Raw genomic sequence first — 27,896 nt, 5'->3', positions numbered from 1 at the left:
ACATGTCATGCATATGGTCAACAATTTGTGGACACCCCCTCCAAATGATTGAATCCATGCGTTTCGAGTGAAGAGTACGGTTAATACTACAGCATACAAATGCATTTTAGACAATTGTGCTCTTCCAACCTTGTGTCAACAGTTTGGGGAGGAACCTTTTCTGTTCCAGCACGACTGTGCACTGTATTCAAAGCCAGCTCCATAAAGATATGATTTGGTGAGGAGGAACTCAAGTGGCCTTCACAGAGCCCTGACCTCAACCCTACTGAACAACTTTGGGATGAATTGGAAAGCCAACTGTGAGCCAGGTCTTCTCATCCAACGTCAGCATCTGACCTCCCAAATACTCCTTTGGCTGAATAGGCATAGGTTCCCATAGGCACACTCCAGAAGCCTTCTCAGAAGAGTGAGGCAAACTCCAGAAGCCTTCTCGGAAGAGTGAGGCAAACTCCAGAAGCCTTCTCGGAAGAGTGAGGCACACTCCAGAAGCCTTCTCAGAAGAGTGAGGCACACTCCAGAAGCCTTCTCAGAAGAGTGGAGGCTGTTTTGGCTGCAGAGGAGGACATACTCTATTTTTACGACCATGGTTATGAAATGAGATGTCCAACACCAGGAATATGGTGTGTGATGGTTAGGTGTCCATATAATGTATCTAGGATTCCCTTCTGGCTGCATTCGTTTTCTTTTTTTTAGGCTTTCCTTCCTTTTTCGGCTTGCGATCTGGCCAGTAACAAGCTCTCTTGCAGATATAGCAGTTAGACAGGTAGTGGTAAGGAAAGTAATAATTAGTTCATCTTATATCTTATACCAGTTATTCACTTAAAGATTAGAATTCCACTTCTCTGACAAAGCTGATCCACCTGGAAACGTTGTTTTTTCTTTCTCTTTCCTGCAGCCACGCCAGAGAGAAAACCCAAAAACCGTTTCCGAGACTTCATCCCAGTCGTCTTAAAAACCAGAACACGCAGCCAGACAGGTAAAATAAATACATAAAATAGTCTAATGTACTAGCTGAATAATGATAGGGAGAAGGGATTGTGGTATGTTTAGGATTTTTCTTCTCTTCCATTGAGGGAAGTCTTTTAACATTCGGGTTCTACTGCCACCTACAGGAGGATTGGGACACTAGCAAACTGTAGGCCAGCCAAAGATAACCCCTCCCACTATCAGAATGCCTCCGTTTTGGCTAGTGTTCTAGGAGGATGAACGTCTTTTCTTCAGCTCTTATTTGTTGCTATCATCCAGTTTTCTTCTTTGGGTTTCCTTCAATGGAGACTCTTCTCTCTTCTCGCTGCTGGAGTTTTGCCTCTTTAGTTGTAGCTCCCAGGTGGGGTTGCCTGCCTTTAAAATGATGCATTCGGACCCCACTGTTTTGGGGATTGCCTGAAAGTGACCTTTGGGCATTGGGTTTCGCGTAGGGCGCTTTCCAGACTCCATTCTGGTAAAAGTTAGTTGCAGAGCACTTTCCAGGTCTAGTGCTTCTGGCATTGCCTCAGCGTTAGCCCGGTTTCTCAAAACTTGTACAGTGAGTAGGTCAGTTGGGCCAAAGAAATAAGAGCGACCTCAATTACTTCTGGGCACCTTTGCTGTGGAAGGGGTTAAGGGTGTGTGGGACTGGACGCTGGTGTCCTCTTCTAGGCGGAGTGTTGCTCACGCTCCACCTTCTTTCGTATAACAAAGCTTTGAAAGAACTTCTCAGCACTGTGGCTCCTGCTCGCACAGAACCACTTGGAACTGCCTGCCTTTAAAGTGCTGCATGCGGACCCCGCTGTTTTGGGGATTGCCTGAAAGTGACCTTTGGGCATTGGGTTCGCGCAGGGCGCTTTCCAGGCTCCATTCTGGTAAAAGTTACTTGCAGAGCACTTTCCTGGTCTAGTGCTTCTGGCATTGCCTCAGCGTTACTCAAGACTTCCCGGTTTCTCAAGACTTGTACAGTGAGTAGGCCAGTTGGGCCAAAGGAATAAGAGTGACCTCAATTACTTCTGGGCACCTTTTGCCGTGGAAGAGGTTAAGGGTGTGTGGGACTGGACACTGGTGTCCTCTTCTAGGCGGAGTGTTGCTCAAGCTCCACCTTTCGTATAACAAAGCTTTGAAGGAACTTCTCAGCACTGTGGCTCCTGCTCGCACAGAACCACTTGGAACTGCCTGCCTTTAAAGTGCTGCATGCGGACCCCGCTGTTTTGGGGATTGCCTCAAAGTGACCTTTGGGCATTGGGTTTCGCGTAGGGCGCTTTCCAGTCTCCATTCTGGTAAAAGTTAGTTGCAGAGCACTTTCCAGGTCTAGTGCTTCTGGCATTGCCTCAGCGTTACTCAAGACTTCCCGGTTTCTCAAGACATGTACAGTGAGTAGGCCAGTTGGGCCAAAAATGAGAGCGACCTCAATTACTTCTGGGCACCTTTTGCCGTGGAAGGGGTTAAGGGTGTGTGGGACTGGACGCTGGTGTCCTCTTCTAGGCCGAGTGTTGCTCACGCTCCACCTTCTTGCGTATTACGAAGCTTTGAAGGAACTTCTCAGCACTGTGGCTCCTGCTCGCACAGAACCACTTGAAACTGCCTGCCTTTTAAAGTGCTGCATGCGGACCCCGCTGTTTTGGGGATTGCCTGAAAGTGACCTTTGGGCATTGGGTTTTGTGTAGGGTGCTTTCCAGACTCCATTCTGGTAGAAGTTAGTTGCAGAGCACTTTCCAGGTCTAGTGCTTCTGGCATTGCCTCAGCGTTAGCCCGGTTTCTCAAAACTTGTACAGTGAGTAGGCCAGTTGGACCAAAGAAATAAGAGCGACCTCAATTACTTCTGGGCACCTTTGCCGTGGAAGGGTTTAAGGGTGTGTGGGACTGGACGCTGGTGTCCACTTCTAGGTGGAGTGTTGCTCACGCTCCACATTCTTGCGTATCACGAAGCTTTGTGAAGGAACTTCTCAGCACTGGGGCTCCTGCTTGCAAAGAACTACGTAGAACTGTGATGTTTGAACCATCCTGCTGCTTTCCTACCTACTTCAGCCCTGGAAGGTCTTACCCCCTTCATGGGCATTTTTTGCTATTTAGCACTGCGTTACTTAAATTGACAATTGTGCGGTCAATTTTTATAATTTTGTTCACACAAAAGGAGATTTATTTTGGTGGTATTTGATCACCACTGTTTTTTTTTATATTTTTTTATTTGTATTACTGAAAAAATAACGAAAATTTTGATAAACAATTTTTACTTTATGCTCTAAAAACATCTCATTAAAAAAGGAAGAAAAAACTCATAACCCCTTCACGCCTAAGGGTAAAATCCTTAAGGGTTTAATACCTTAGCACAATTTTGCAGCCCTGACATGTGTTAGTAAAAACTTACATATCATCGCAACTACTTTGTGTATCTGGGTGGAATATATCGCTTTTTTTTTTCTTTTTTTTTTTTTTCCAAGACAAATTGGGATTTATTTGGTGGTAAATGGTAATGGATATCTCTAGATTTTTTTATTATCAAGGGAAAACCTGCCCACTGCATTACTTGATGAGAAAAAAAAAAAAAAATACCTAGATCAAGATTTGATCTAGGTCAGTGCCAGGGTAAGTGGTTGGGTCAAGTTAGGGTCAAAGGTTAAGGTCAGTATATTTTGGGCAGGATTTTTTTTTTTTATTAATTAGTGTCAGTGTGTGTAGGACAAAAAAAAAAGAAAGAAAAACCAAACAAAATGCGCACTGGGCTGTACTACAAGTACAACAAAAAAAATGATATACATACGTGGCATCACCGTGATCGTTAGGAGCAAGAGAATTTTTTTTTTGGGTTGTTGTTTGGTGGTAGGTTATGGTAGTACCAATAAAATATACAGCTAAATAAAAAAAAAATAAAATTTTTTTATTTTTTTTTTATTTTAACGCACACTTTTTTCTTTTTTCTCTCTGCAAGAAAAGAGGGGATGCAATGTATTTCTCTCCTCCATTCACAGAGCGAGAAAAACCATGTGGGCGGGCTTCACAGTGACTGATCAATCAGAGGCCACCACAGCGATCAGTTGACCCGGAATCGGTAGTTCTGGATTCCAATCGTCACTACAGACTGAGACACCGGTCTCTGTGCTGGCAGCGGTCCCACGGAAAAAAGCCCACTTCTGTGAGGCCACATATATGTTACGTCGGCGTCAAGGGGATGATACATTTTGTATTCTGCTACATGTCTTTGGTAAAAAAAAAAAAAAAAAAATCCCAATAAGGTTTGTGTGAAAGTTATGAACAATATAGGCTGTTTGGGACTTTAAGTGAGACACCAGCAAGTAATGCCCAGCGTCTCCATCCCTGTATCAGAAAAACTGAAAATTGAAAGAATTAAAAGAGGTGCATGGAAGCCAGCCCCCAGTCTGATGCACTCACCCTCCAGTCTGCCAACCAACCAAGTAGACCTGTCTCACGATATAGATAAAAAAAACAGGGGTTTTGTTGACACACATTTGCAAACGCATGTGTAAGCTGCAAGGCCTCTCCACGGCACCCTGTATTACTTGCAGTCCTGACACTAACAAACTTGAGTATCTCCACAATGGAAGCACATGGTTGCTAATGGATGGATGGGAGACCGGTGGGACTGGAGGTGGCCCAATCCTCCCCCAACCTGCTCCCATCAATGACTGGTCTAAATATATCATAGCTCTAATTAGCTGTGTTATAGCAAAGGTGCAAACTAAAATGGGCTAGCTGAGAAGCATACACCTCCATCCCCTTGGTGGATGCAGTATAAACACAGAATGGGATTTAACATGAGGCACAAGCCTATAAAGCAAGACAAAAAGATTTCCAAGCTCTCCTTACCGCCTATAAAGCACAGCGCCTCCATCCCTGATTTCATAAACTATTTAGGACTTTGACACCAGCAGGTCATGCTTTTGGTCTCCATCCCTTTTATATGAAAAAAACTGAGGTTAAAATAAACTGCATCCACCAAAACTAACTTAATCCTGTCAATTTTGTTTGAAGGTTATAGCCTCTGCAAACTATGGTGTATATATACAGGGATTTTTATTTTTATTTATTTTTTGTACTAGTAAAGACGGTGATCAGCAACTTATAATAGGACTGGGATATTGTGGTGGACAATATGACACTAACTGACCCGAGGGGTGGCAACTACCACTGACCTCATTAGTGCCATTATTACAGTGATCAGTGCTAATATGCACTGTCACTGTACTAATGACACTGGCTGGGAAGGGGTTAACATCCAGGGCAATCAAGGGGTTAAATGTGTGCCTAGCCAGTGTTTGTGTGTGTGTGTAGTTTGTGCTGTTTTTACTGGGGATTTTGTTGTTCTAAGCACAGAATGAACAAACAGTGAGATCCCCTGTCACTGAGCACAGCACTGTGGTGTTTACACTCATAGAGCTGTGTTTGGGAAAGCTCAGCCAATCACCGGTCAATCATTGGCCAGGACTTTGTGATCCACATATGCTGTGACAAATCACAGTACACCCGGGCTGGCCGGAGCGCCCTCTACCCTTCAAAGCAGAATTGTGTATCTAAGGGATTCTGCACATTACCAAACATCCAGGCGCTACAGTCTTAGTGCAAAGAAAAAAAAATATGTGTAGCCGGCCCGCACTGTACCCGGCTGTGCATACAGCTGGCTACAGTTACCTTGGTTCCTCCAGCCTTTGGACCTCTCCTGCTGCCAGCTGTTTGGGTTTCGTGAGCAACCGAGGCCTTGCTCTGAACCTATTTATTGCCCTTTGCGGTTTCCAGTCCATCCATATTTTATCCTGGTTTGAGACCTGATGAAGGGGGAGCGGTGTTGCCCCCGAAACCTGTTGTAATTTTTTTTTTTCTGTTTAATGACTTTATCAACCATTAAAAGAGAAGTATGGGTGTTTTTTTTTTTTAAGGATCACACAATGTCAATTGGCAGGTCTGTGCGGGAGAACCTCAGACCAAACAGGAATAAACATAACCGCCAATTGCGCTTAACTTCCTTAAAACTAAGAGGGGTATATGCTAATGCCAGGAGCCTAGCTAATAAAATGGATGAGTTGGAAATGTTAGTACATGAGGAGGACATAGACATTGTGGGAATAGCGGAGACTTGGTTCGACCCCCTCACATGACTGGCTGGCCAATATCCAAGGGTATTCGGTGTACCGGAAGGACAGGGTAGGAAAAAGAGGGGGAGGGGTATGTCTCTATGTCAAGAACAATATAAAGGTGATAGAAAGGAGTGACATTACGGATGGGATGAGCATGGATTTAGAATCTGTGTGGGTTGAACTCCATAGGGAAGGAGAAAAGGGGAAAGTAATTGTGGGGGTTTGCTATAGGCCACCTAACCAAGGGGAGGAGGTAGAGCTGGAATTTTTAGCACTAATGGGTAAAGTGGCAAAATTGGGATCAGTCATCGTATTGGGGGACTTCAATTACCCCGACATTGACTGGGAAGAGGGGACTGCACACTCACAGAAGGCCCGCCTATTCACGGAAACCTTACTGGATAATTACATGTCACAGTTGGTGGATTCCCCTACCAGAGAAAACGCAGTCCTGGATCTATTGCTCACTAATGACCCAGACATAATCTCGCAGGTAGGAGTCCAGGACAACCTGGGCTCTAGCGATCACAGGATGATCACATTTAGTATAAATAACAATATAACAAGGCAAGTGGGGAACATAAGAACCCTAAACTTCAGAAGGGCAAACTTTCCAAAATTGTACTCAATGATGGAAAGGGTAAACTGGGACCAAACCCTGGGATCCCTGACCACAGAGGAAAAATGGGAATGCTTTAGGAACATATTAGGTAGGCAAAGGCATCTTGCAGTGCATTCCTATGGGAAATAAATTTAGAAGAGACAAAGCCAAACCTGGCTGGCTAAACTGTAGCGTCAAAAAACTTATTAGGGGGAAAAAATTGGCCTTCAAGAAGTATAAATCAGAGGGCACAGTATCGGCTTTCGAGCAATACAAGGAGGCAAATAAGAAAAGTAAACAAGAAATCAAGATGGCTAAAATCAACTTTGAGAGACAAATAGCAGAGGATAGTAAAAAAAACCCAAAGAAATTCTTTAAATATATCAACAGCAAAAAAACTAGGGCAGAGCATATTGCACACATAATTAACAATGATGGGAGGATGGTTACAGAGGACACTGAAAAAGCAACCGTGCTGAATGCTTTTTTCTCGTCAGTCTTTACACAGGAAACGGAAGGGTACACTGACCATGACTGTATGGTTAGTAGTAATAAACAGGACTTGCCACCATGGCTAACAGAGGGGGAAATCAGGGAAAGGCTGGATAAACTTAACACAAACAAATCACCAGGACCGGATGGCATACATCCGAGAGTACTCAAGGAACTCAGTAAAGTTATATCGAGACCACTGTTCCTGATCTTTGCTGACAGTATTAGGACAGGAGATGTACCAGGGGATTGGAAGAAAGCTAACGTGATTCCAATATTCAAAAAGGGCCAGAGGCATATCCCGGGAAATTATAGGCCTGTCAGTTTGACATCAGTAGTATGTAAACTTCTGGAGGGGATGATAAGGGACTATATCGTAGAGTTTGCTAAGGACAACAACATCATCAGCAGTAATCAGCACGGGTTTACAAATGGGCGTTCTTGTCAAACCAATCTCCTAACATTCTACGAAGAGGTAAGCTGTGAGCTAGATAGGGGGAGACCAGTGGATGTGGTGTACTTGGATTTCGCTAAGGCGTTTGATACAGTTCCCCACAAGCGCTTAATTTATAAAATAAGGTCTGCAGGTATCGATAGCTGGGTTTGCTCTTGGATACGGAACTGGCTAAAAAGGTGTGTCCAAAGGGTAGTAATAAACAGCGCATACTCAGACTGGTCTGAGGTGGTAAGCGGGGTCCCCCAAGGCTCAGTCTTGGGACCAACCTTGTTCAATTTATTCATAAACAACATTGAGGTCGGGATCAGTAGTTCGATATCAGTTTTTGCAGATGACACAAAATTGGGCAGGGCAATAACTTCACAACATGAAGCAGATATCCTACAGAATGACCTGGACAAAATAACAGAGTGGGCAACGACATGGCAAATGAGGTTTAACGTGGAGAAATGTAAGGTTTTGCACTTGGGGACTAAAAACACAATACACGTTAGGAGGGGAGCCCTTGGGGGAATCAAAAATGGAGAAAGATCTGGGAGTCTTGGTTGATGATAGATTAGGAAACAGCATGCAATGTCAAGCGGCAGCTTCCAAAGCCAACAGAATATTAGCATGCATAAAGAAAGGGATGCATTCCAGAGAGAAGACTATAATCCTTCCACTTTATAAATCTCTGGTCCGACCGCATCTGGAGTATTCCGTCCAGTTCTGGTCGCCAGTCCTCAGGAGGGATGTGTTGGAGCTGGAGAGAGTCCAGAGAAGGGCAACTAAACTAATTAGGGGATTGGAGGACCTTGACTATGAAGAGCGTCTACAATCGCTCGATTTATTCTCCCTGGAGAAGAGACGTCTGAGGGGGGACATGATAGCAATTTATAAATATCTTAATGGGGATCCCAGCTTAGAAAAAAAGCTGTTCATTCGAAGGGATTGCATGAGGACTCGAGGGCATACAATGCGATTAGAGGAGAAGCGTTTTAACCTCAGGCAACGTGGGGGGTTCTTTACTGTTAGGGCTACAAGATTGTGGAATTCTCTACCACAAGAGGTGGTTTCTGCGGGTAGTATGGTGGCTTTCAAAAGACTCTTAGACTTACATCTCAAGGATCAGAACATTCAGGGGTATGTGAGATGATTACAGCCACACACACCTACACAGGTTGAACTGGATGGACTATTGTCTTTATTCAACCTCACCTACTATGTAACTATGATCATACTTGCCTAGGGGGGTGCTGCATCGGTCTGATGCTGCATCTGTCCCCCGGCACCTCGAACACTGAGAACCGAGCGATCTAACACCGCAGATCGCACGGTTCTCACAGCTCCCAGAGCATGGAGCGCTGGGCTGTGGAGGGGACAGGAGAAGCCTGCTCAGGCTCTCAGCAGCTTGCCGAGATGCTGAGCCTGGATGCTGGTCCAAGCATGTGGGTGGATCGGGACTCCATTGACGCAATCTTGCCCGAGCCTGGAAAACGGGTCACAGGAGTGCAGAACAAACTGAACTCCTGTAATCCACAGAAGTACAGCCAAACGAGCTTTGGATGTAATTTAAGATTTTAATTTTTTTTTTTTTTTTTTTTTTTGGGTTTGGTGTGGCAGGGTTTCTGTATATCTATGGTTTGATCTACCATCAAGAGAAGCTGAGCTTGCTTGACGTTGTCCTTCATCTCCCTATACACGTACGCCTCCAGCGCCTCATTCCCAGTGCCTCTGAGTATGTTGTCCTGGAATTGTGTTTTGCCAAATTGACAGACAAGTCTTCTTCTGGTTTCACCACTTCCGGACCGCCCACCGTGTATTTACGTCATTACTTTGATGTTAAAGCGGAGTTCCCGCCTCGGGGGGTCAAATTTAGATAAAAATATCCCCGGGACAGTCAGGGGTAGTGCATTCCACAATGGATAGCCTCTGAACTGTCCCGGGTCGCACTTACCTGTAAGAAGAAATACTTACCTAGAAAAGTTCTTCTCCAGCGCTGCCATCTCAGGTGTGGGCAGCTGAAGCCAGCGCGTCCTCTTCTGCGGCCTCTTCAGTGACATCGGAGTCCCACAATGCACTGCACCGGCCCCGTTCGTCACTTCCGGTGCAGGCGCGGCATCCCTGCACAGCTTCTGGGCATGCCCAGAAGCTGTTTAGCAGGGAATGATGCGCCTGCACCGGAAGTAACGAGCGGGGCCGGTGCAGTGCATTGATTCCTGGGAGCGATGACGTTCAGCTCCCAGGAGTCATCGCAAGCCGGAAGTGACTGCGCGGGCCGCGGCCGCAGAGGGAGGAAGTAGAAAGAAGGTGAGTATATTTTTCTTCAATATCAAGGTAAGTGACCAAAAAAAAAATTTTGAGCATCCATTTCTTTTTCAGATGGCCCAAAATTGATTTTTTTCCAATTTTGAGGCCGGAACTCCGCTTTAAATACCGGTGTTATGGCAGCAAATAGCTGCCATAAACCCCGGTATTTTCCTACACGGCCGGCGGTCCTCTTTCACATTAGAGTGGTCCCAGCGGCGGATTTGCCATGGGATCATTTTTATGGGCAGCGGAAGTGGTGCCCACCCCCTTCCCGCCACTTCCTGGTAGTTTTCCCTGCTTACCGGAGCCGTCGGTAGCAGGGAAAATTATCTGATTCTCTCTGGTGCTGGGCAGGAAGTGGAGTGAGGGCAAGATGGCCCCCACTCCACTCTATGCCCTTGGAGGACCAACGTCGCTTCCGCCCAACGGCCTAAAGGGCCAAATTTTTTTTTTAATTAAAATATAGAATTTTTTTTTTTTTTTATATTTTTATTGCTTTTAAGGGTAGATGTAAGATGTGAGGTCTTTTTGACCCAAGATCTCACATTAAAGAGGACCTGTCCTGCTGATTTCTATTACAAGGCATGTTTACATTCCTTGAAATAGGAATAAAAGTGATCAAAACTTTTTTTTAAAAAAAGATACAGTAGAAAAATAAAAAGTAAAATAAAGAGAGGAAAAAAAAATAAAGTTAAAGTGCCCCGTCCCTCCGAGCTTGTGCGCAGAAGCAAACGCATACGCAAGTAACGCCCACATATAGAAACGGTGCTCAAACCACACGTGAGGTATGGCCACACCTCATTAGAGCAGAAGCAATAATTCTAGCCCTAGACCTCCTCTGTAACTGTAAGCTGGTAACCTGTAGAAATTGTTAGTGTCGCCTATGGAGATTTTTAAGTAACAAAGTTTGTCGCCATTCCACGAGCGTGTGCAATTTTGAAGCACGACATGTTGGGTATCTATTTACTCTATTTACTTATCTTTCACATTATAGAAAAAAATTGGGCTAACTTTTAAGGTTTTCTTATTTTTTTTTTTAAATTAAAAAATGTGTATTTTTTCCAAAAGAATTGCATTTGTAAGACCGCTGCACGAATACGGTGTGACATGAAGTATTGCACCGATCTCCATTTTATTCTCTAGGGTCTCTGCTAAAAAAAAAAAAAAAAAAAAAAAAAAATGTATATTGTTTGGGGGTTCTAAGTAATTTTCTAGCAAAAATACTGAATTTTAACTTGTAAGCAACAAGTGTCAGAAATAGGCCTGGTCCTTAAGTAGTTAAAGCAGATCTTCACCCTTCGCTTTACTCCTCTCCGTTCCCCCTTCCACTACACAAATATCTGCCTTTTTATTTATTTATTTTTTTATGTATTTTAGAGGTTTTTTATCCCGCTCCTCATCTTCCCAAATGGCCTAGGCAAATGGGGTGCAGTCCCCCGCTGCCTTCTGGGATATGTCTTTTTACATATTGTCACAAGTGCAGTCCGGCGTCATCCTATAATTGGTGGGGTGGTGACCAGGGACAATGGTGACAGAATGTACATTTTTAAATTTTTTTTTTTTTTTTTTTTTTAAATTTTTTTTTTTACTGTGACCAGAGCCAATAGTGTTACCATAGTAATAGGGAAGTGATTAGGATTTTTTTTTTTTTTTTTTTACACACTGATTGCTTATAGTAGTGAATTTCATTGCTAGAAGCAAACATTTTTACTGAATGAAAGTGCGTATTGTGATTAGCTGTGATTGACCACAGCTAATCACATGGTACAGTTGGGATGCGATTGGCCCTGTCCGTACCATGTAATCATTGTCACCAGGGCCGCTGTTAGAAATCACGGGGCCCCGTACAGCCTACTTGACGGACCTCCCCCGCAAAAATATTAAAACTATATTTTCACTAATAATATCATTGAAAATCATTTATTGGTGGACAACAAACATTCCTTCATACATAACATAAATTCCATCTTTATGCCAAAATTCTCGCCAAACAAATAATGCACATATAACTCCCAGTTCCAATCTCCCCTCCCAGCACAAATCTTGCCCCTCCCCCCCCCCATCCCCCAAATCCTGCCTCCCAGCTCAAATCCCAACCTGATATATCCCCTCCTAGCACAAATTTCCCTCACCCCAAAAAAAAGTCACCAGCCTAGCACACCTTTCTTCTCAAACTTTCCTAGCATAAATTGTCTCCCCCCCCCCCCCCCCAAATCCCCCTTGCCAGCACAGAGCCCAATCCCTCCTATTAGCCGACCAAAATACCCCACCCCCATCTCCCCTCCCCAGCGCAAATCTGCTTTCTCCAATCACCCTCCTAGGACAAATTCCCACAAATCCCTCCTCTTAGCACAACCCCTCTAAATTACCCTTCCCAGCACAACTTCTTCCTCCCTACCCAAATTCCCCCCCCCCCCCTTCAGCACTAATGCCCCGATCCCCTCCTAGCACAAACATGCCCTCTCTTGGCTCAAAGCAGGGCCCCGTACAGCCTACCTGACGGGCCCCCTCTTTGACCCCGCCTCAAAGTGAAATGCTTTGCCTGCCCAGCGACTCGTATGCGGTGTGTGGGCATTAAAGCCCAGCTTCCCATTGACAGGGACTGGGGTACTCCTGGTCCACCCTGCTGAAACTAGGTTGACCCCATTCTGCCCCCATTCTGCTGCTAGGACCATCTGTTGAGCCGATGGGACCTGGCCCCCCCTGTTGAGCCGGTGGGACGTGGGCTCCCCCTGTTGAGCCGGTGGGGCCTGGGCGCCCCCTGTTGAGCCGGTGGGGCCTGGGCGCCCCCTGTTGAGCCGGTGGGGCCTGGGCGCCCCCTGTTGAGCCGATGGGGCCTGGGCTCCCCCTGTTGAGCCGATGGGGCCTGGGCTCCCCCTGTTGAGCCGATGGGGCCTGGGCTCCCCCTGTTGAGCCGGTGGGGCCTGGGCTCCCCCTGTTGAGCCGTTGGGGCCTGGGCTCCCCCTGTTGAGCCGTTGGGGCCTGGGCTCCCCCTGTTGAGCCGGTGGGGCCTGGGCTCCCCACCCCTCTGTTGAGCTGATCAGGCTCCCCCCCCCAATTGAGCTGATGGGGCACGGCCCCCCTCCCCTCGTTGAGCTGGTGGGGCCCGGTACAACAGGACCAGTTTCACTGGGTTATCAGTCTGCTTGTAGATGCCCCCTGTTCATTCCCCAGTGACTCCATGGAATCTAAATCTGGTTCTCTGCACTTTAGAAACTGCAATTTAAATCCATTAGAGGCATTCCTCTAGTCCCACCTACAAATTTGTATTTCTTGTAGCCACTACCTCAGTGAGGTGAGGGTCTTCCGGCCTTATCCAGAAAGGAGTCCTATTAGTTCTTCATAGTGACAAGGTGTTGTTGAGACCTAGGACTTCCTTCTTACCGAAGGTCATTTCTGCCTTTCACCTCAACCAGGACATTGTTCTTCCGTTCCTCTGTCTGGCTCCAGTTTACCAAAAGGAAATTTTCCTCTATTGGAGAATCTATAACTCCATTGCCATTGCTTCTTTCAGGAAGGCTGATTCCTTTTTGTAATCCCAGATGGACCCTATACATGCACCGTCACCTTGTTCCACCATAATTTGGTGGCTCGTCACCTTGTTCCACCATAATTTGGTGGCTCAGGTAGACCACCATCCAAACTGATGATCTCAAGGATCGGGTTTCACACTTTTCTGGGCACTCTGTTGGGTTTGTGAGTGCTTCTCTGGCTTTTCGGCATCAGACAACCATTTCCCAGATACGTAAGGCCTCCACCTAATCTTCTCTGTTCAAAATAATCTCTAAGATGAGGTAGTCTCAACTGCGAATGTTCTGTAAGACCCTTTACAGTGCATACCCAGCTGAGATTACCTTGTCCATTTGAGCCTTTGTAATTTCCACCCACAGACGGGACCTGGTAGCTTCCACTGCTAGGCAACAGCGGAAGCGCTGCTGTTATGCTGCACTGACTAGAACACGGATCACAGGTATCGTAAAGGTTCATAATCACATTGGTTTATAATCCTTATTTTATGGCACGTTTGGTGGTTTTTGTCTTATCTGTGTTAAATTGTGAACGTTTTTCGAAGGATTATAACGTCCTTGTGATGTTCTGCATTGGGTTGCTTGCAGGGATCTGATATAAAAATGTTTGGTTTGTTTGTTGTCACTAAGTTGCCTTGAGAAAGAGACCCCACGGGACCCCAAAATGCCAGCTTTATTTGACAAATGTGACAAATTTTATTGGGGTGCCGGTGATCACCTATCCTTCTACCGGAGCACTAACCTCACAGTTGCTGGTAATTTCTGTTAATTTGACAAATCCAATCTGAAACGGAATATGACCACCTGTTGCACGCACAGGATACGTTTTACAGTTGTTTTGCACCCGGTTGAGTCAGCTAATTTCATTGGATGTTATCTGCAAGTTTTTATGTCGCAGCTAATGGAAGATTCAATACTGGGAATCCTATATCATGTTTTCGATCGGCAGCAAGGATCACCAGCAATAGCCCTGAAGAAGGGGAATTGTTACAACCCCGAAACATGCTGGAATTTTCTTGAATAGTTTAAATAAAATATCAATCTGGACCTTTTATGTGGATAGGCGCCTCCTAGCCTTTAGAGTCGGTTCACACTAAGGCGACACGACTCCTTACTACTTCGGGGGCGACTTGTGCATTACCATGCACCACGACTTCGGAGCGACTTGCAGGGACTTCACATAATGGAAGTCTATGCAAGTCGCTCCGAGGTCGCCCCGAAGTAGTACTGGACCCTTTTTCTAAGTCGGAGCGACTTGTGTCGCTCCTATTAGAACGGGTCCTGTAGCGGTCAATGGACCGCGAGGGAGCGCGACTTGTCAGGCTGACAAGTCGCGCTAGTGTGGACCGGCTCTTAGTCTGTATATTCAAGGTTTCCTATGGACCATCTACAAACGTCCTAGGATAAACAGAGCACACGAGTTGAATAAAGATTTATAGTCTATTAGATGCATTTTTACATTTAATTTTTTTTTTAGCCCTGAGGTGCAGTGCATGCACACCAAACGAACACCAGGTGCAAAATTATGCACATGGTCCTCCTCCGATGAGAAAAGACCCCAGCCCTGATCTGCTGGGACACAATACTCTGAGAAGGACTGGGGTACTCATGGCCCACCTGGCTGAAACCATGTGGACCCCATTCTTCAAGGTCCCCCCAAGTACTAGGTGGGCCCCCCCCCTGAGGTACTCAATGAGGTAGCCTGGGTACTCCATTGTCCCCCTGGCTGAAACCAGGTTGACCCTAGTCTTCAGGGGACCTGCCAAGGCAAGGCCCACCCAAGTACTAGGTGGGGTTCCCCCTAAGGTGGACTGGGGCCCTCCATGAGGTAGACTGGGGTATTTCACTGTCCACCCGGCCAAAACCAGGTGGACCCTATTCTTCAGGGGACTTGCCGAGGCAAGGTTCATCCAAGTACTAGGTGGGGCTCCCCCTGACTGGGACTGGGGTACTCCTGGTCCACCCGGCCAAAACCAGTTGGACCCTATTCTTCAGGGGACCTGCTAAGGTAAAGTCCACCCAAGTACTAGGTTGCCCCCCCCCCCCCCCCCAGAGTGAAGTACTCCTGGTCAACCTTGCTGAAACTAGGTGGACCCTATTCTTCAGGGGACCTGCTGAGGCAAGGTCCACCCAAGTACTAGGGTGGGCTCTCTCTGGCAGGGACTGGGGTACTCATGGTCCACCTGGCCGAAACCAGGTGGTCCTCATTCTTCAGGGTCCTGTCAAGGCAAGGTCCACCCAAGTACTAGGTGGCATTCCCCTGACGGGGACTGGGGGTACTCATGTCCACCTGGCTGAAACCAGGTGGACCCAATTCTTCAGGTGATCTGCTGAGGCAAGGTCCACCCAAGTACTACGTAGGGAGATCCCATGGGTGGGAGAGAACCTGACCATAAGGCCATGTACCCCCCTTTTCAAGACTTTTTGCAATTGCAAAGACCCACACCCTACTTATCAGGCGTGAGTAAATTGGCATAAGTGTTCTGCAAAATAAAGAAGTTCTTAGGGGGGGGCCAAAGTGCAATACAATGGCTGGTCTTCCAGCCGGTAATTAAATACCTCCAGGTTCAGCTCAGGAGGCAGTAGCCTTTTAGGCACATTACCCCACTTTGTGTCCCAGACATGCAACAGGAAGTGTGCAGAAAGTATAGAAACTTTGATTTTTATTGCTATTGGTGTCTTCATTGGGGAAATTTCGCTTCACTTCCTGTCTGGCCCCTGGGATAGTAAATCTCCTCAATGGAAAGTTTTGCAAAACCTTAGAGGTTCTAACCCAGCTCCAATCTATGTATAATGTAAAAAAAGGTATTGCCTGAAGGTCTTGTATACTAATGTTTAATTCCTATTAAAATAAGCAAAATGTCTGAAAATGTATATATTTTTTTTAACACTATAGTGGTATTGCTTAAAATTCATGCAAAGGTGGAGTTGAATCTCTACATCAATTTTATCCTACTGGCAGGTAACTCTGGCTTCTCTGATATTGTGACGTCCTCCACAGAGCCTTTCCCGACCGAGGAGGAAGAAGATGAAGAGGAAGAGGAGACTGGTTCCCCTTGCAAAAGGCGGAGAGTAAGAAGGCCGTACAAAGGGTGTCGGACACGTAGGTTCGCCTCCATTAAGGAGGAGCCCGAACCGGAATTGATCACCCCGCTGCTGCAGGATTCCTGGGAGATGTCCAGCAGAGGCCTAAACCTTGGGAAATCTGCGACCATCTCTGAGCCGGAAGACGAAGGGGGCGCCGACGGTACATTAAGGCGGAAGAAGAGGAGGAGGCAGAAAAACCGCAAATACCAGAACGGTGAATATCTGACAGAGAAGGAGGAGGAAGAGGTGTCTCAGTGTTTCCGGAGGAGAAGGTCTCGGACAGGTGGGTCTCAACGTAGGTTCAGAAAGGATTGCCACCAAAAGAGCAATACTAGGATCATAGCTGCAGCCACGATCCTGGTATAAGCACTTGCTGACCAGATGTTTTAAAACAGGTGTGGGGAACCTTTTTTCTGCCAAGGGCCAGTTGGATTTTTGTAACATGATTCGGGGGCCGTACAAAATGTATGCATAAATGTAATAGGCATTGCTTTGCGGCAAAAAACGCTGTAAAAAAATTGCGTGACTTTGAGGTCACAAAAGTGTGAAAGGGGCCTTCAGTAATCAAGTATAGTGTGCCCCCTTTCAATGCAGACTGACCACAGGGTGCCCCCTTTCAATGCAGACTGACCACAGGGTGCCCCCTTTCAATGCAGACTGACCACAGCGTGCCCCCCTTTCAATGCGGAGTGACCACAGCGTGCCCCCCTTTCAATGCGGAGTGACCACAGCGTGCCCCCCTTTCAATGCGGAGTGACCACAGCGTGCCCAATTTCAATGCAGAGTGACCACAGCGTGCCCCCCTTTCAATGCGGAGTGACCACAGCGTGCCCCCCTTTCAATGCGGAGTGACCACAGCGTGCCCCCCTTTCAATGCGGAGTGACCACAGCGTGCCCCCCTTTCAATGCAGAGTGACCACAGCGTGCCCAATTTCAATGCGGAGTGACCACAGCGTGCCCAATTTCAATGCAGAGTGACCACAGCGTGCTCAATTTCAATGCAGACTGATTGACCACAATGCAGAGTGAAAAGTGTGCCAAGCCCCAGTGCACTTGACTTGCCTATTGTAGCGGCGGCTTCCTCTCTTCAGTCCCCGCGCCTCTTCGAGTCCTCCCACGTCCCGCCTCCTCCTCGGGCATTGGCCGAGGAGGAGGATCCGTGAGACAGTAGCAAATTTTCATTCGCTATTGTCACACAAATGGGCGGGCTCTAGACGCACTGCTCTGTGCCTCGGGTCCACCCTTTTCGGAGATTCACAGTGTCAGAACGGAGCCATCGGCTCCTTCTGACACAGTGGCACAGGGGGGGGGGGGCGGACAGAACGATCGTGCGGGCTGCAGGCTGGAGGTTCCCCACCCCTGTTTTAAAACATACATAAGTCAGCACATGGTTGAAGATCAACTTTACAGAAATAAGTAGCTTAGAGTCTAAAAAAGTTTTACTTTCCTTGTCGGGGTAAAAAAAAGTTTAGGAGAAATTTGTTTGAGGATCCTGGAGTTTACCGTTAAACAGATTGATGTTAGTGATTGACGTAAGTGGATATAGAAAATAATCACCCCCCCCTTTTTTTACGATTTTTTTTGCTTTGCAGCCTGGAAAAAAAACTTTTTGTTTTATCCAGCTATATATACATTTATAAGTGCAACTTATACCATCCAGGTGAAAGATATAACACCAACATATCAGGAAAAAAAAAAAAAAACTGAATCACGGAGTTGGAAAAAGGATCACCCCCCTAAAAATGACTTGTATACTCAATCAGGTGTAGCTAATCACCTTCTCAGTGGCACACAAAGCCTTTTGACTTTCAGCTGTGGTCATTTTGATTAGCTCAGCATGAAAAGAGCTTTCCTGGAGCATTTTAGTTCCTGATAGTGCAACTGAAGCAAACACTCAACTATGGGTTGCAAGGCACTGTCACCGGGATCTCCGGGATAAAGTTGTGGACAGGCATAAGTCAGGTGATGGATACAACATTATTTCAAAGGCTTTATCCATGCTTAGAAGCAGCGTGAAGTCTATTATTGAGAAGTGGGAGGTATTTGGTTCAGCACAGACCCTCCCTGGATCAGGACGTTGCTCCAAACTGGATGAAAGAGCAACAAAATGTAATTATTTTAAAGGGGGGTGATTCTTTTCTATACCCACTGTAAGTGGGATTGTGTTAGGACACATACTAAATCCACAGTATAGCATACAATGGTACTGTTGTCTTCATGAGTCCTGGAATGATATCATCCAAGTGGTTTTCAGCATTGCCTGTCCTTATTCTGTCTTTGTTTAGGCCCCTATAAAAGAAAGTTCTCACCAGATGGGTCCTGTGAGGCCTTCAAAACCAAGAGCTCCCCATCTTCCCGGGACAACCTGAGACAAGGCTTCTCCAAAGGCAGCCTAGAAGACTTCACCTCAGCACAGACCATAGAAAAACCCTCCGGGAAACGCAAGTGCAAAACGAAACACCTGGGAGGAGGCACAGACGAGGAGATGAAGGTAGAACACAAAGAGAAGACCTCCTGATGGGTCTAGCAGAGCCTCATTGCCAGATGGGGCTTCTATAGACTTATCACGTAGTTACATGGATTGAATGAAGGCACATTGGGGTTGATTTACTAAACCTGAAACCTATAAAATCTGGTGCAGCTCTGCGTGGTAGCCAATTGGCTTCTAACTTCAGCTTGTTCAATAAGCTTTGACAATAAACCACACATTAAGTGTTATGGATATTAAAAGCCAGATATATTCTGTGTATTTAGAATCCAGTCAGCCTTTTCTTCAGCAATCTACAGATTGGGCTCCATTGGAATCCCATTTCCCAGCTCTTACTGTAAAGAGGCCTTTCTGCATGCAGAGGAACATTTATACAATTGAGTACTGTCCGTGATACTTTTATTTTTATTTTTTTAATTTTGTACAAACCACAACATTTTCAGAACAAGCTTTCAGGGGGTGCAACCCCTTCAGGGTCCAAGCAGTACTGGGTGTAACCACATCTTCAATGTCCAAACAGTACTAGGTGTACCCTAATCTTTAAGGCCCAAGCACTACTGGCTGTACCCCATTTTTCAAGGCCCAAGCAGTGCTGGGTGTACCCCCATCTTCAAGGTTCAAGCACCACTGTGTGTACCCCAATCTTTAGGGCCCAAGAACTACTGGGCGTACCGCCATCTTCAAGGTCCAAGCAGTACTGAGTGTAACACTATCTACAGGGTCCAAGCAGTACTGAGTGTAACACTATCTACAAGGTCCAAGCAGTACTGAGTGTAACACTATCTACAAGGTCCAAGCAGTACTGGGTGTACCCCCATCTGCAAAGTCCAAGCAGTACTGGGTGTACCCCCATCTACAAGGCCCAAGTAGTACTGGGTGTACCCCCATCTACAAGGCCCAAGTAGTACTGGGTGTACCCCCATCTACAAAGTCCAAGTAGTACTGGGTGTACCCCCATCTACAAGGCCCAAGTAGTACTGGGTGTACCCCCATCTACAAGGCCCAAGCAGTACTGGGTGTACCCCCATCTACAAAGTCCAAGCAGTTCTGGGTGTACCCCCATCTACAAGGCCCAAGCAGTACTGGGTGTACCCCCATCTTCAAGGCCCAAGCAGTACTGGGTGTACCCCCCATCTACGAGCTCTAAGCAGTACTGGGTGTACCCCCCATCTACGAGCTCTAAGCAGTACTGGGTGTATCATCATTTTCAAATATCAAGAAGTACTGGGTGTACCCCCATCTTCAAGGTCCAAGCAGTACTTGGTGTACCCAAATATTCACGGTTCAAGCAGTACTGGGTGTACCCAAATCTTTAAGGTCTAAGCTGTACTGCATGTACCCCCATCTAGAAGGTCCAAGCAGTACTGGGTGTACCCCCATCTAGAAGGTCCAAGCAGTACTGGGTGCACCCCCATCTAGAAGGTCCAAGCAGTACTGGGTGCACCCCCATCTACAAGGTCCAAGCAGTACTGGGTGCACTATCTACAAGGTTCAAGCATTACTTGATGTACCCCCATCTACAAGGTCCAAGCAGTACAGTTTGGACCTTGAAGATGGGGTACACCCTGAAAGTTTGTCCTGCAAATTTAGATGTTGGTGCAAACAAAAAAGTATCACGGGCAGTACTTAATTGTTTTTGTTGCACATGCACAATTCAAATTCAGTTTATTGTCATTTTCAGAACTTCCGTCATCTGATCACATATTTCTCATCCTATTATAGGGGAAGGGACGTCGGAGCTTGCAGTCCCCCAAATCCTCGCCTATGAAGTCTCCAAGGAAGGGCAGTGAACCCGGGACTCCGCACAGATCTCGGCGTTTCGGTGGCCTGGGCTCCTGTGATACTCCCGGTGGTCAGCCCATACCGCCAGAAGCCAGGAAATTGATTGTGAATAAGAACGCAGGAGAAACGCTGCTACAGAGGGCGGCCCGGCTCGGGTATAAGGTGGGAGAAAATATACTGTGTGAGCGCAGTCCATACCGTGTTTGTGTACAGTCCATGCTGTGTGTGTCTGTGAGCGCAGTCCATGCCGTGTGTGTGTACAGTCTATGCCATGTGTGTACAGTTTATTCCGTGTGTGTGTATGTACAGTCTATGCCGTGTATGTATGTACAGTCTATGCCGTGTGTGTGTACAGTCTATGCCGTGTGTGTGTATGTACAGTCTATGCCGTGTGTGTGTACAGTTTATTCCGTGTGTGTGTGTGTGTACAGTCTATGCAGTGTGTGTGTTCAGTCTATGCCGTGTGTACAGTCTATGCCGTGTGTGTGTGTGTGTACAGTCTATGCAGTGTGTGTGTTCAGTCTATGCCGTGTGTACAGTCTATGCCGTGTGTGTGTGTGTACAGTCTATGCAGTGTGTATGTACAGTCTATGCAGTGTGTGTGTTCAGTCTATGCCGTGTGTACAGTCTATGCCGTGTGTGTGTGTACAGTCTATGCTGTGTGTGTGTGTACAGTCTATGCTGTGTGTGTGTGTACAGTCTATGCCGTGTGTGTGTACAGTCTATGCCGTGTGTGTGCAGTCTATGCCGTGTGTGTGTGTGTGTGTACAGTCTATGCCGTGTGTGTGTGTACAGTCTATGCCGTGTGTGTGTGTATGTACAGTCTATGCCGTGTGTGTGTACAGTCTATGCCGTGTGTTTGTGTGTGTATAGTCTATGCCGTGTGTGTGTGTGTGTGTATAGTCTATGCCGTGTGTGTGTGTGTGTACAGTCTATGCCGTGTGTGTGTGTGTACAGTCTGCCGTGTGTGTGTACAGTCTATGCCATGTGTGTGTACAGTCTATGCCGTGTGTGTGTGTGTGTGTGTGTGTGTACAGTCTATGCCGTGTGTGTGTGTGTACAGTCTATGCCGTGTGTGTGTGTATAGTCTATGCCGTGTGTGTGTGTACAGTCTATGCCATGTGTGTGTGTATGTACAGTCTATGCCGTGTGTGTGTACAGTCTATGCCGTGTGTGTGTGTGTACAGTCTATGCCGTGTGTGTGTGTGTACAGTCTGCCGTGTGTGTGTGTGTACAGTCTATGCCATGTGTGTGTACAGTCTATGCCGTGTGTGTGTGTGTGTACAGTCTATGCCGTGTGTGTGTGTACAGTCTGCCGTGTGTGTGTGTACAGTCTATGCCATGTGTGTGTACAGTCTATGCCGTGTGTGTGTGTGTGTGTACAGTCTATGCCGTGTGTGTGTACAGTCTATGCCGTGTGTGTGTGTGTACAGTCTATGCCGTGTGTGTGTGTGTACAGTCTATGCCGTGTGTGTGTGTACAGTCTATGCCGTGTGTGTGTGTGTGTGTACAGTCTATGCCGTGTGTGTGTGTGTGTACAGTCTATGCCGTGTGTGTGTGTGTGTGTGTACAGTCTATGCCGTGTGTGTGTGTGTGTACAGTCTATGCCGTGTGTGTGTGTGTGTGTGTATGTACAGTCTATGCCGTGTGTGTGTGTGTGTGTACAGTCTATGCCGTGTGTGTGTACAGTCTGTGCCGTGTGTGTGTGTGTACAGTCTGTGCCGTGTGTGTGTGTGTACAGTCTATGCCGTGTGTGTGTGTGTGTATGTACAGTCTATGCCGTGTGTGTGTACAGTCTATGCCGTGTGTGTGTGTGTGTACAGTCTGCCGTGTGTGTGTGTGTGTACAGTCTATGCCATGTGTGTGTACAGTCTATGCCGTGTGTGTGTGTGTGTGTACAGTCTATGGTGTGTGTGTGTGTGTGTGTACAGTCTATGCCGTGTGTGTGTGTACAGTCTATGGTGTGTGTGTGTGTGTGTACAGTCTATGGTGTGTGTGTGTGTGTACAGTCTATGGTGTGTGTGTGTGTGTACAGTCTATGCCGTGTGTGTGTGTGTGTACAGTCTATGCCGTGTGTGTGTGTGTGTACAGTCTATGCCGTGTGTGTGTGTGTGTGTACAGTCTATGCCGTGTGTGTGTGTGTGTGTACAGTCTATGCCGTGTGTGTGTGTGTACAGTCTATGCCGTGTGTGTGTGTGTGTACAGTCTATGCCGTGTGTGTGTGTGTGTACAGTCTATGCCGTGTGTGTGTGTGTGTGTGTACAGTCTATGCCGTGTGTGTGTGTGTACAGTCTATGCCGTGTGTGTGTGTGTACAGTCTATGCCGTGTGTGTGTGTGTACAGTCTATGCCGTGTGTGTGTACAGTCTATGCCGTGTGTGTGTGTGTGTGTGTGTGTACAGTCTATGCCGTGTGTGTGTGTACAGTCTATGCCGTGTGTGTGTACAGTCTATGCCGTGTGTGTGTGTGTGTGTACAGTCTATGCCGTGTGTGTGTACAGTCTATGCCGTGTGTGTGTGTACAGTCTATGCCGTGTGTGTGTGTGTGTGTACAGTCTATGCCGTGTGTGTGTGTGTACAGTCTATGCCGTGTGCAATCTTTCCACTGACAGTGGTTCTTACTGCTGTGCTGTGGGTCCCTGGTGCTGCCATCTTGGATATGGGTGCTGGCTGTGTTTTCCTAAAGAAACCACAGCTGGCTCCCCACTGAACAATGTGTACGCTCCTTGTGAATAGTCCTGCAACCTCTTGGGACATTTGATGCAGAAGGGGAGGGGGCGGTGCAAGGGAGGTCATCCTTGTCTAGGCAAGGATTGCAGAAGTGGGAGCAGGTACAGATAAAAATTGGTATGTGCCCCCCACCACAAGATGTAATTTAGATACAGACTTAGGGGAGGGAGCAAAGCAGTGGGACCTTGATGGGGACTATTTGATGAAAGGGGGATTCTAAACCAAGGGCAACACTATTGGAGACCCTGATGGAAGCCCTGATAAAGGTAAACTTTGATGTGGACCCTGATGTAAGGGGGGGGGGGGGCTGATGGGGACCCTGATGTAAGGGAGGAGCTCTACTGGGGACCCTAATGTAAGGGATGTGCTCTGATGGGGACCCTAAATTAAGAAGCAGGGGAGCTCTGATGGGGACCCTGATGTAAGAAGGGACCCTGATATAAGGGGGAGGGGCTCTGATGGAGACCCTGATGTAAGGGGGGCTCTGATTAGGACCATGATGTAAAGGGGGGGCTGTTGAGGACCCTGATGTAAGAGGGGGGGTGATGTAAGAGGGGGGTCCTGATTTAATGGGGGTGCTCTGATGGAGACCTTGATGTAAGGGGGACTCTGCTTAGGACCCTGATGTAAAGGGGCTGATGAGAACCCTGATATAAGGGGGACTCTGATGGGGACCGTGATGTAAGGGGGGGCTCTTAATAATTGGGGGTGACCCTTATGTAAAGGGGGGGTCCCTGATAAGGACCCTGATTTAAGGGGGGCTCTGATGGGGACCTTGATGTAAGGGGGGGGGCTCTGATGGGGACCCTGATGTAAGGGGGGGGGCTCTGATTAGGACCATGATGTAAAGGGGGGGCTGTTGAGGACCCTGATGTAAGAGGGGGGTCCTGATTTAATGGGGGTGCTCTGATGGGGGCTCTGATGGAGACCTTGATGTAAGGGGGGCTCTGCTTGGGACCCTGATGTAAAGGGGCTGATGAGAACCCTGTTATAAGGGAGACTCTGATGGGGACCGTGATGTAAGGGGGGGCTCTTAATAATTGGAGGGGACCCTTATGTAAGGGGGGTCCATGATAAAGACCCTGATTTAAGGGGGGCTCTGATGGGACCTTGATGTAAGGGGGGGCTCTGATGGGGACCCTGATGTAAGGGGGGGCTCTGATGGAGACCCTGATGTAAGAAGGGGTGGGGGGGGCTTTAATGGAAACCTTGATGTAGGTGCACTTTGATGGGAACCATGATGTAAGGGGGGGGATCTGATGGGGGACCCTGATGTAAGGGGGGTCCATGATAGGGGCCCTGATGTATGGGGGGCTCTGATGGGGCCCTTGATGTAAGAAGGGGGGTTCTGATGGGGACCTTGATGTAAGGGGGGCTCTGATGGGGACCCTGATGTAAGAAGGGGGGGGGTCTTTAATGGAAACCTTGATGTAGGAGAACTTTGATGGGGACCATGATGTTAGGAAGCCTTATGTAAGGGGGGGGGGGGACTCTGATTGGGACCCAGATGTAAGAGGGGGACTCTGGTGGTAACCTGGATGTAAGGGGGACACTGATTAGGACCCTGATGTAAAAGTAGAGGGGCTCTGATGGGGGACCCTGATGTAAGGGGAGACTCTAATGGGGGACCCTGTTGTAAGGGGGGGGGGACTCTGGTGGGGGACCTTGATGTAAGGGGGCTCTGGTGGGGACCCTGATGTAAAAGGGGGGGCTCTGATGGGCAATTTGTTCGGCCAATGAATGTGTAAAATATACACTGTGGCCCTTGTACTGAATAGTTTGGAGACCCCGGCTCTAAGATGCAGCCTGTGTGACATTTATGGATAGGTATGCAGTGATGCAGGCACTGTCCGTTTTTTCTGTTTGGGGGGGGGAGGTAAAGGTCCACATTAACCCATGGCAGGCCAAGCATATGTATGTATGTATGCATACCGACCTTCAGAGAGTCAATATTTTGCATATGTTCTCCAAGACAGCCCGGGGTGATTCCAGGCAGCCAGAATAAAACAAACGCCGTGGCCCGGTGACAGTTTGATAAAGCCGTAGGTTTATTTTAATCCCTTGCACCCGCGGTCTCTGTAGAACAGTAGAAGGAAGGAATGTGCTGCCGTAGGCAGTATGCCGCAGTCTTTGAAGTCTTGTTGTCCCTCCTTCCTCAGGATGTGGTGCTGTTCTGTCTGCAGCGAGATCCAGGAGACATCAACCACCGGGATAACGCCGGATACACCGCTCTGCACGAAGCCTGCGCACGCGGCTGGCCCGACATCTTACAGGTCCTTCTGGATAACGGCGCCAACGTCAACTGCAGCGCTCAGGATGGGACCCGGTAAGTCAAATCACCGCTATGCACTCCCGAATGGGGACTGTATGGATAGTCGGGGGGGGGGGGGGGGGAGTGTGCGATACTAAGTAGAGTTGGCGTTCATTAAGTTTTAAAGCTGAACTCCGGACAGAGAGGAAAGACACAACTCAATGCAGCTCTGTAATCACACAAAAAAAAAATATATATATATATGGCACTGATAGGCGGCACTGGTGGGCAACACTGATAGATGGCAATGGTGGGCAGCACCACTGATGGGGAAGGCACTGGCAGGCTCCTTGAGCCCTGATTGCCATACCTGGTGGCTATGGTGGGCATCCCTGGTGGTCATGGGTGGGCATCCCTGGTGGCAACCCCCCCCCAAGGGTCTGCACTGGTAATCAATGCCCTGATTACCAGCACAGACCCGCCCGTCAGGAGAGCCTGAGGAAATCCGAACAACAGCTCTTCTATTTACTATGTGACCAGCTGTGATTGGACACAGCTGATCACATGGTAAAGAGCGTACGTCAGCCCCGGGGGCGCGCAGAGCGCATTATCCTGCACGACATCCTATGACGGCGGGTCAGGATAATGCAAGCACTATTTTTCAATATCTTCAAAATAATCCAAATTTACAAATAATTGTGACAAAAAATAAAAAATAAACCTTCAAAAATTTGGCATGCCTCTTGCTAAATACCTTGGACCGTCTACTTTACAAAAAGCAGTCATTTAGGAGATATTTATATTGAACCCTACGGACTAAGACTGGGATTCCATTAACCACTTGCCTTCTGTGCACTTAAACGCCCTTCCCATCCAGGCCAATTTTCAGCTTTCAGCGCTGTCACACTTTGACTGACAATTGCGCGGTCATGCTACACTGTACCCATATGAAATTTTTATCATTTTTTTCACACAAATAGAGCTTTTATTTGGTGGTATGTAATCACCTCTGCGATTTTTTTATTTTTTACAAAAAAAAAGAATAAAAACAGAAAATTTTGAAAAAAAAAAAAAAGTTTCTTATTTTCTGCGAGTAAATTTTGAAAATGTTTCTCCTTCGTTGATGTGCGCTGATGAGGCGGCACTGATGGGCACTGATAGGCTGCACTGATGAGGTGGCACTTATGGGCACTGATGAGGAGGTACTAATATGCCGCACTGATGAGCACTGATAGGCGGCACTGATGAGCACTGATAGGCGGCACTGCTGGGCACTGAGAGGCGGCACTGCTGGGCACTGAGAGGCGGCACTGCTGGGCACTGAGAGGCGGCACTGCTGGGCACTGAGAGGCGGCACTGCTGGGCACTGAGAGGCGGCACTGATGGGCACTGGCGGATGGCACTGGACACTGACGGGTGGCACTGATGGGCAGCACCATCAGTGCCCACACTCAGTGCCCATAGTGCTGCCAGTCAGTGCTCATCAGTGCCTAGATGAGCAGGCACTGATGGGCACTGACTAGCAGCACTATGGGCACTGATTGTGGGCATTGATGGGGGGCACTGATGGCGGGCACTGTGGGCACTGATGGGGGGGCACTGTGTGTGTATTTTTACCTTTAGTAATCAGGGCACTGGTGATCGGTGCCCTGATTACATTCTCCTGTGCCCCCAGCGCTGTGAGGCTCCCCCTCCTTCCTCACACTGCAGGCTCCGTGTGAGGAAGGAGCGCCGGCGATGAGAGATGATCTCATATGTTTACATATAAGATCATCGCTCATTGGACGGCCCGATCACGTGGTGAATGGCCGCTGTGATTGGCCATTCACCACGATCTGTGATCGGCCGTGTCCAAGGGACACGGCCGACACAGATTTTCCCCGCAGCGCGCTCGCGGGGGCGCGCTGGGGGCGTGTCACTGGGAGGCCGTTTAAAAACGGCCTCCCGAAAATTCAAGTCCGCGCTGCAGCCGTATATAGGCTGTAGCGCGGATGGGGGGTGGTTAAAGTTCATGTGCGTGTAAAGGCAGGCGTCCCAATACTTTTGACAATATAGTGTAAAAGTAACCATTGTTACTAAATGAAGCTGGTTGATTCGGTGTCTTTTGTTGTGATTAGCTGTGATTGGCCAGCACT

At 47.6% G+C, this 27,896-nt stretch overlaps 1 protein-coding gene across 1 annotated transcript in view; it reads left to right on the top strand.

The window, feature by feature from the left end:
* Positions 1-27,896, top strand: part of LOC309559750 (BCL-6 corepressor-like protein 1) — a gene marked incomplete at its 5' end in the record, with an annotated part of 105,176 nt that overhangs the window by 46,363 nt on the left and 30,917 nt on the right. The window contains 5 exons of the mRNA XM_082263188.1: positions 896-976; positions 16,388-16,795; positions 18,798-19,003; positions 20,723-20,944; positions 25,670-25,836. Coding sequence (XP_082119314.1) covers positions 896-976; positions 16,388-16,795; positions 18,798-19,003; positions 20,723-20,944; positions 25,670-25,836 — 1,084 coding nt within the window. The remainder of the gene's footprint in view (positions 1-895; positions 977-16,387; positions 16,796-18,797; positions 19,004-20,722; positions 20,945-25,669; positions 25,837-27,896) is intronic.

Source organism: Pelophylax lessonae (assembly GCF_965119305.1).
Source record: "Pelophylax lessonae genome assembly, chromosome: 7".
NCBI classification, from domain to species: Eukaryota; Metazoa; Chordata; class Amphibia; order Anura; family Ranidae; genus Pelophylax; species Pelophylax lessonae.
This window is presented reverse-complemented; position numbering and strand designations above follow the sequence as displayed.